The 9159-nt window shown below is 64.0% G+C and overlaps 1 protein-coding gene across 1 annotated transcript; it reads right to left on the bottom strand.

Annotated features, from left to right (window-relative positions):
• Positions 1–5144: 5144 nt before the first annotated feature.
• On the bottom strand, positions 5145–8945 carry METRN (meteorin, glial cell differentiation regulator). The gene is made up of 4 exons (XM_030284957.4): positions 8756–8945; positions 7393–7814; positions 7217–7276; positions 5145–6243 (listed from the first exon to the last, which is right to left on the bottom strand). Exons 1-4 carry the CDS (start codon positions 8839–8841, stop codon positions 5927–5929), a joined length of 885 nt encoding a protein of 294 aa, XP_030140817.3. The 5' UTR covers positions 8842–8945; the 3' UTR covers positions 5145–5926.
• Positions 8946–9159: the final 214 nt, after the last annotated feature.

The raw sequence follows: 9159 nt of genomic DNA, 5'->3' as shown, positions 1-9159 counted from the left end.
CTGTGTGTGTGTCTGTGTGTGTGTGTGTCTGTGTGTGTCTGTGTGTGTGTGTCTCTGTGTGTATCTCTGTGTGTGTCTCTGTGTGTGTCTGTGTGTGTCTGTGTGTGTCTCTGTGTGTGTCTCTGTGTGTGTCTGTGTGTGTGTCTGTGTGTGTCTGTGTGTGTGCAGAGCTGGTTTTGCTCCGGGGCAGTTCTGCCCGGTTGTTGTGCACAGTTTCTGTGGAGCTGTGAGCGGTGAATGGCTGTGCCCTGCTGTGTGTGTGTTTGTTCAGGCTGTGCACGGCTGTCCTGGGCAGGGAGGTGCTGCTGTGTGCTGTGCACAGTTTGCACAGATCAGTTGTGTGAGGCTGTCAGTGACTGCAGCTGTGTGTGCTGTGCACAGTTTGCACAGATCAGTTGTGTTAGGCTGTCAGTGACACCTGTTGGGGGTTGTGCACACACGTGTGGGGCTGTTGGGGCTGTGCACACCCATTGAGGGCTGTGCACACCCGTGTGGGGCTGTTGGGGGTTTTGCACACCCAAGTGGGGCTGTTGGGGCTTTTGCACACTCGTGTGGGGCTGTTGGGGGTTTTGCACACCCGAGTGGGGCTGTTGGGGGTTTTGCACATCCGTGTGGGGCTGTTGGGGGTTTTGCACACCGGTGTGGTGTTGTTGGGGGTTTTGCACACCCGAGTGGGGTTGTGCACACCTGTGTGGGGCTGTTGGGGCTGTGCACACCCATTGAGGGCTGTGCACACCCGTGTGGGGCTGTTGGGGGTTTTGCACACCCGTGTGGGGCTCTTGGGGCTGTGCACACCCATGTGGGTGCATGGGTGCACACGTGTAAGGCTGTTGGTCAGGATTTGTGGGGTTTGCTGGGGGTTCCCCTCCAGCACCATATCGGGGTGTCCCCTGACAGCTCGAGGGGTCTGGTGGTCCCCGTGTCCTTGCCACAGGACCACCAAGCTCATCACACACCTCAGTGTCTGTGGGGCCATTCCCAGTGGAGAAGAGACGCCAGCCCCACCCTGGGAATGGCTTTGGGGTGCAGGGAAGCAGAACTGGGGACTGGGATTCCCACCCCCAGCCCCCCAGAGCCCCTCTTTGGGGGGAGCCGGGAGTGTTCCTGCTCCCACCTCCCCTGATCTGTGGGAACCGAGTGGGATGAGGATGCACACGCACCCACACCCGTGTTCTACCCCCAAACACACAGCTCAGGGCGCTGAACTACAACCACACCCCATAAATCGCGTTCCCAAGAGCAGCAGTGGGGCTCCAACGGGAGCTGAAACCGCCCCAAAACACATCCCAGGGCTGCTCCCTCCCCACCACCCCAAAGAACCCGCGTGGCCAAATCGGGGCTCACGGGGATCACCCCCATTTTCCGCTTTCTGCTCTTGCTTGCTGGCAGGTGGAGCTGGTTAAAGCAGAAAATCCAGGGAAATCGGAGCTGGGGGAGCCCGGGGGCTGCAGAGGAGGAGGAGGAGGAGGAGGAGGAGGATGGGCAGTGGGGATGAGCCGCTCCCTGGAGCCGCCCGAGCGCCCTGCGGAGCCAATTCATCCCGGAGGCAATAGCCAGGCTGGGCTGAGCAGGGGGTGGTGGCCGGTCCCCTCCTGCCCCTGCCCCGGGCTGCCCGCAGCATCTCGGAGCGCCAGGACCAGCAGGTGGCCGTGCGAGGGGACCGGTCGCGATGTGTCATTGGAGCCAAAGAGCTTTTTAATCCTCCTCTTCCCAGGGCAGCTTCCCCCGGCGGGGCCGCGGCGGCTGCAAAGCAGCTCTGAGCGCCAGGAATTTGTCGCTATGTGCTGGGAAAGCGCGTCCCAGCAGCTGTCGGCAGCCGGACTCGGGGGATGGGGGTGAGGGGCCGAGGGGGCCCCGCTGCGGGCCGGCTCCTGCTCCAGCCCCGCATCCCTCCCCGCGCTGGGATGGGGCTGCCTCGGCTTTGTCCCGGTCGGAGGATGGGGGTTGGAAGCAGACCTGATGCCAGGATTTGGGGTGCGGCTCCCCAAGGGGGGCAGCGTTGGGGGGTGTCCTCAGAGTTATCAGGTTTTTGCTTCTCCTCTTGCCTCTGGCCCCCAAGGAGCTCATCCTGACCCTCTGGGGGCATCCTGTACCCCAGGGGTTTCATCCTGAGTTTTAAACTCCAGAGGCATCATCCTGACCCTATGGGGTACCCCTGAGCCCCAGGGGTTTTATCCTGAGTTTATGGGGCTTCCCCAGGTCCCAGGGACATCATCCAACCCTATGGGGCATCCTCAAAGCCCAGGACCTCCTCCTGACCCTATAGGGTATCCCTGAACCCCAGGGACATCATCCCGACCCTGCTGGGGCTCCCCGGATCTCAGGGCCACCCCTGAGCTCTGGGGTGCTGCCGGCAGGGTGGGCAGGCTGCCCGGGGGTCCCTGGGGGTCCCCACTCGGTGCCGGGGGCCGCAGGGAGGGCTGAGCGGCCCGGCCGCCTTTGTGCCTCCCCTTTGTGCCCCGCGATTCACAGTTCGGGCTTTTATCCGGCAGCCGGGAGGGAGGAGGGCGAAGGAGCAGGAGAGGGGGGAGAGGGGCTGGAGGGGAAATGGCGGGAAACGGAGACTCCCTTTGTGTGACAGGGATGGGGACAGGGACCGGGCACTGCCACCGCCCCGTGTTTTGCCCCCCCGATGCGGACGCCCACCCACAGCGTGGCCGGAGAGCTCCACACCCCCTGATCTGGGGTGTGTGTGTGCCCACCGGCTCCACAGTGGGGCTGATCCCGCGGAATGAGGAGCCCCAGGCACGTCCCTGGCACATCTGCACCGAGGGAGATGTTCTGGGGCTCTGCTCTCAGGGGCATCCCCAAAACCCACCCTGTGTGGGGCAGGCTGATGAGTGGGGGGGCTTTTGGAGCGGGTCTGGCTGGATCGTCCCTGTGGATGGGGCAGGGGGCTCTGCTGGGTGGGCACATGGCACCCACAGGCAGGGCCACCCTTCCCTGTCCTGCCAGGGTGCTGCCACAGCCCCTCACCGTGCTCACCGTCCCTGAGCCCCTCCTGACACCCCCAGCTCCTCTCTGCGTCCCCACCCTGCTCCCCTCACCCTGCTGCACACAACACGGAAACATTCCCCGGCATGGAGTTTGTCTCATTGTGTTTTCTCCTTCGGGATGGAGTTTGTGTCATTGTGTTTTCACCTTCGGGGTGGAGTTTGTCTCATTGTGTTTTCACCTTCGGGATGGAGTTTGTCTCATTGTGTTTTCTCCTTCGGGATGGAGTTTGTCTCGTTGTGTTTTCACCTTCGGGATGGAGTTTGTCTCATTGTGTTTTCACCTTCGGGGTGGAGTTTGTCTCATTGTGTTTTCACCTTCAGGATGGAGTTTGTCTCATTGTGTTTTCACCTTCGTGGCCTTGCTCTGTGCCAAGGGGCCGGGCAGGAGTTTGGCTGGGCCAGGGCCGGACTCTGCTTTCGGGGAAAGGCTGGTATGACCAGTCCTGGAATGATGGAGATCCCAGAGCTGTGGGATTCCATCTGCTTCCCCTGAGCCGCAGGGAAGGGCTGTTAGCCCCATCTCTCAGTGGGGAAACTGAGGCACGGGGTGGAAGCGTCAGTGCCCTGGCCGGGGCCCAGCAGTGACAGCCGGGGGAAGCGAGGGCGGGTGACCCAACCTGACAGGGGGCAGAGGGCACCAAAAACAGCCCAAAACCCTCCGTGCCAGAAACTGAGCGGGGTAACAGCCCCTTCCACAGCAGCACAGCGAGCTGCTTTGGCCAAACAAACAGATGGGAAGAAAAACAAGAGGTTTTGCCGCTGGGCAGAGAAGTGCCGGATGCCTCACGCGTTAAACGCCGACATTCGGGGTCGGAGCAGCCGTCATTTACCCCCGTGCATACAGAGGATGCCGTGGGCAGCACAATTCCCTCTGCACCTCATTTATTGCTTTTCCAGCTTCATTTTTCCTCCTCCGCTGGGTTTCCCACTCCTTCCCCCTTCCCCCTGCCTGACTTGGCTCCTGCTTGCTGCCAAGATCCAGGGGGATGCTGGCATCCTCCAGTGCCGGGCGTGGAGCTTCAGCCTCCCCAGGGCCAGACCCAGCCCTCAGAGCCCAGCTTGGCCCCAAAATGGGGCAGTAAAAAGGATAAAATCAAAATATCCAAGTATAAAATTGGCAGTGAAGCATAAAGTAAGCAGCAAACTCTTCTCGAGGGAAAACATGTGTTGTATATCAAACCCAGCAGGATCTTATCACAGCCAGATCATTCTATACACACACACATATAGATGTTTATATTTAATTATGCTCCAAAGCCCACAGCATTCTTTGGAAACTTTTCTTTTGGCAAGGAAAAGCACATTGTGGTCAGCAGAGGCACAAAATACTCAGCAGTTCATCCTGGCTGGTGATATTTGAAAAGGTGTTATTGAAACAAAATCAGGAAGGTGTAAAGTACAAGCAGACATGTGGCAGGAGCTTTGCTTGAGCGGCTTGGGGGGCTCAAGGGGTTTGGGGGGTGCTCAGGGAATGAGATTTCCTGTGCTGAGCCCTGTGGCATCACTGGTGGGGTGAAAAGGTTCCCAGCTGGGGGTGCTGTGCCCCATCCCCATGTCTGGGGGGGTCCAGTGCCCCGGTTCCAACTGGGTGCCCCATGTCCCATCCCTGTCTGGGAGGCTCCTGTGTGCCATCCTCAGCTGAGGTTCCCGTGTCCCGTCCCTGGCTGGGCTCTGCTGCCCGTCCCCACGCAGCATTCCCGTGTCCCAGTGTCCCAGCCCTGGCAGAGGTGCCGTCCCCTCGGCGTTCCCAGGGAAGCAGAGCCAGGGGCGGGCAGGGCTGGGCTGGGCTGCTGGCGCGGCACAATCGGGCACAATGAGGCCTTGTGGCCGCTGGCTCTGACGAGAATCAGTCCTGACAGGGCTCCACCAGCAGGGTCACCCACCCAGCACAGGGCCACCCGCCCCTGGTCCCCACAGCCAGGGATACCGAGGGAGAGGGACCCCAAAGTGACCCATGCTGGGGATCGCTGGGGTGCAGAATGTACAAATAGCAATAAATCTCTCCATAGGGAGAGATATCCAAGAATTAGGGCTGTTTCCAGCCCCGTGGGAGGCAGGGTCACAGCTGGAGCTGGCACAGAGGGGAGCAGGTGGCACACACTGTCAGCGAATGTCCCGCTCAGCTTGCTAAAAACAGGAGCCACACGCTACAAATACAGCTTAGTTTATAAAAAAGAAGTCACAAATTTGGTATCGTTATAACTTTAGTGCACATACAATTCCCCCCTAACCCCACGGTGAAGAATTCCCTGCGGCTGGCACGGCCTGCCCCGCTCACCCGAGGGCTGGCAGGGACGGCTGGCACGGTCACCTCTCCCTGCTCATGGCACCTTCTGTGTCAGCGTTTTGGTCCTGCCCTGGCCGTGCCAGGGACACCTCTGCTCCCCACACCAGCCTTCCTCCCACCTCACCGCTCCCCTCGCTCCCTTCAGCTTCTCTCCTCTTCCTCAGCACCCGCCCCGCAGCTCCTGCCCATGCCAGGGCCAGGCTCGCTGCTGCCTGCTCCCCCTTCCACCCCCAACCTTACAGATCCATCTCCTGCCTCTTCCACTCCCTTCTGTGCCTACCGTGTCCCTGGCCCGGCCACCACGGCCACCCGCCCCCGAGCCCTGCCAGGGTCTGGGGGTCCGGCTGCCCCCCGCTGCCAGACCCACCGTGTCCCACAACACCCCCTGAGCATGCAGCACCCCGGTCCCCTGGGAGCCCCGACTCCATGCGCTGCACCCCTCACCCAGGCAGCTCCCTGGGCACCCTGGACAAGCCCACCCTGGGAAAATCCCTTCCCATCCAGCAGGGTTTCCCCAGAACCCCCCAGCCCGCCGGCAGGCGCTGCCACAGCCCGGCTACGTGGCGAGGCCTGTGTGCCCCATTCCTCCGGGGATGCTCCCGGTGAGGGCAGGACCGTGGTCCCCCGGCGCTCCCGGAGCCGCTCAGTCCACGGGGAACTCGCAGGGGTTCTGGCGGGTGCGCTGGGCCCCCCGGTAGATGCGCTGGAAGTCCCGGTAACGGGGCGCGCAGCTCAGCCAGGCCTCCCCAAAGTGCAGCCAGCCCGTGAACAGGAAGGTGCCGGGGCCCGGCTTCACCCCGCAGCGCAGCGGGGTGCGGATGCTGCCCACCGGCCGCCCCGGCCGCCCGGCCGCCTGGAACAGAGGGAATTTCTGGCGGTGGATGCGGGTGGCGCTCACCCCGATGATGGATTCCTGCAGCTCTGCGTCGTTGGAGACGCTCCGGATGCTGCCGTGGATGACTGCAGGGGGAATAGGGGAGGGGTGTCAGCATGGCCTTGTCCCTGTCCCCACTGCCACCCACATCCCCATTCTCGTCCCCATCCCTGTCTCCATCTGCATCTCCATCACTGTCCCCATGCACACACCCATCCTCATCCCAGTCCCTGTCCCCACCTGCATTCTCATTCCCATCCCTATCCCCATGTCCATTCTTGTCTCGTTCCCACTCCCACTCCTGTTCCCATCCCCATCTCCATCTCCATCCCAGTCCCCATCTTCATCTCCAACTCCATTTCCATCCTGATCTCCAACCCTATTCCCATTCTCATCCCTATTCCCATCCCCATCCCAATCCCTATCCCCATGCCCATCCCTATCCCTATTCCCATCCCCATCCCCATCCCTATCCCTATCCCCATCCCCATCCCATCCCAGTCCCCATCCCCATCCCTATTCTCATCCCCATCCCCATTCTCATCCCCATCCCCATCCCCATCCCTATTCTCATCCCCATCCCCATCCCCATCCCCATCCCCATCCCCATCCCCATCCCATCCCAGTCCCCATCTTCATCTCCAACTCCATTTCCATCCTGATCTCCAACCCTATTCCCATTCCCATCCCCATCCCCATTCCCATTTCCTACCCCCAATCCCCTCCCCACTCCCATCCCCATCCCCATCCCCATCCCTATCCCCATCTCCATCTCCATCCCAGTCCCCATCTTCATCTCCAACTCCATTTCCATCCTGATCTCCAACCCTATTCCTATTCCCATCCCTATTCCCATCCCCATCCCCATCCCCAACCCCATCCCCACTCCCATCCCCACTCCCATCCCCATTCCCATGCCCATCCCTAGCAGCGCTCTGTGCAGCCCAGGCCAGCCAGGCCAGCCCAGACCAGCCCAGGCCAGCCCAGGCCAGCCCAGACCAGCTGTCCCAGTGCCACTTTTGGGGCCATCCCCGTCCCCTACCCGCGGGCTGCACTCACCAAAGTCACTAGTGCAAATGGCCATCAGGATCTCGGTGTCATTGCACGGCCGGCACGCACCTGTGAGCCAAGCACAGCCTGTCACTCCCCGGGGTACAACACCCCAGTCCAGCCCTCCTCACCCCTGTGGGCACCCCGTGGGGCAAGGGGAAACTGAGGCAGGGCGAGGCGCTCACCTTGGGCGCCCAGGCTGGCGGTGGGCAGCGCGGGCCGGGCCAGCCAGTCCCCCCGCAGCTCGTAGCGGAAGGCGGCGATGCGGCGGCTGATGTCGGGGTGCGGCGTGGCCTGCAGGAACAGAGCCACCTTCTCCTGGGGCAGCCAGCTGAAACAGCGGGCGTGGGGCCGGGGGGCTTCTGGCAGCAGCAGCTCCAGCACCCCCTCCCTCTCCAGGTAGAGCTGAGCCCCCCGGAAGGTGCCGGTGGGTTTGATGCAGGCGGTGACGTGCGGGGGGCTCCTGCCCTTGAGGGCGGCGCTGGTGGGGGGCAGGCGGGGGGCCAGGCGGAGGCGGAGGGCCCCCGTGGGGTACAGCCATTCCAGCGAGCCCTCGGCGCAGTGCAGGGACAGCTGCTCCACGCTGCCAGCCTCCTGTGACAGCCCGCTGTGGGGCACAGCACTCGTCAGACGGGGTGCCCGGTGACAGGGACCCCGCAGCCGTGTCCCCCCGGCACTCCCGGGCAGCCCCTCCGCAGCAGCGTGCCACAGGGATGGCCACGGGCAGGAACGGCACCAAACCTTCGATGGCTTCGACTTGGGCTTCAACCACATCATTCTGAGGTGCTTGTGCTTGGAAGGAGCTAAGGGGCTGGGGGATGCAGCAGCACAGTCCCCTTCACACCCAGTGTGGGCTCCCAAACCACCCCACAACCTTGGGGTCACCTGTCCCCACTTTGGGGATCCCCAGGGGATGCTGGGGTCCCACTCTCGCAGAGGATGCCTGGAGCCGCTTCTTTCGCACGGCATTGTTGGGGGAACACGCCTGATGTCAGCCCGGGGGGAGCAGGGACATCGGGGGGCTGCTTTGTCTCTGACAGGACGCTGGTGGCTGCGTGGCCCCCGTGTCCCCCACGCCCCTCGCGTGGGGCAGCCCCTCCTGGCGGGCCCCGGCTCTTTGTTCGGAGTCCGGCGCCTTCGGGCGATGCTTAGGGCCCTGCCGGGGGCCAGGGGTCCCGCTGGCCACGGGGGTGGGTTCCACGGGCGGGGGGCTCAGGGAAGGGGTCCCGGAGAGGCGGGGGAGCCCCGCAGGGAGCCTAAAAGCGGGGGGGGAGCGGCACCCGGGGGTGAGGAAACTGAGGCAGGCACAGGTTCGCAGCATCCCACCCGTACCCTCCCCACGGAGGCGGGAGGGGTTCATCCCTAGGATGGAGGAGGGGGGGCGGGGAGAGCAGAATCCCCCTCCCCCATGAACCTGCCTGATCCGGGGACCCGCCTGTGCCACCCCCGCCCGAGGGCGCGCCCCGGGGCCGCTGTTCTCGCTGCCGGTTTTCCCGGTGCGGCGTTCCCGGTGCCGGTGCTCCCGGTGCCGGTGCTCCCGGTACCTACCTGCCCCTCCAGCTGCACGGATCCGCCGCACCGCCGCCGATGGCCGCCCCCAGCCCGGCCAGGCACAGCGCCCGCAGCGCCCACATGGCCGAGCCCGCGGCGGCCCCGGGCGGCCCGGCCCGGCCCGGCCCTGCCCGCACCGCTCCCGCACCGGGGCCGGGCTGGCGGGGACGGGGCAGCGCGGCCGCCACCCCGCGTCGCGCCCCGAACTTTCCGCCAATGGCTGCGGAGGGGCGGGCGCGGGAGCCGCCCCCGAGACCCCCTCCCCACCGCCGGGGGCACCGGCAGCCACCGCAGTGGCATCCCCGGAGCCCCCCGGGGCTTCTCCGCACCCCGCGGCACCGGGGACACCGGGCGGGGACACGGCTGAGGCGGGGGACAGGACCCGGAGCAGGGCTGGGGTA

The sequence above is a fragment of the Taeniopygia guttata genome, chromosome 14 (assembly GCF_048771995.1).
Source record: "Taeniopygia guttata chromosome 14, bTaeGut7.mat, whole genome shotgun sequence".
Lineage (NCBI taxonomy): Eukaryota > Metazoa > Chordata > Aves > Passeriformes > Estrildidae > Taeniopygia > Taeniopygia guttata.
This window is presented reverse-complemented; position numbering and strand designations above follow the sequence as displayed.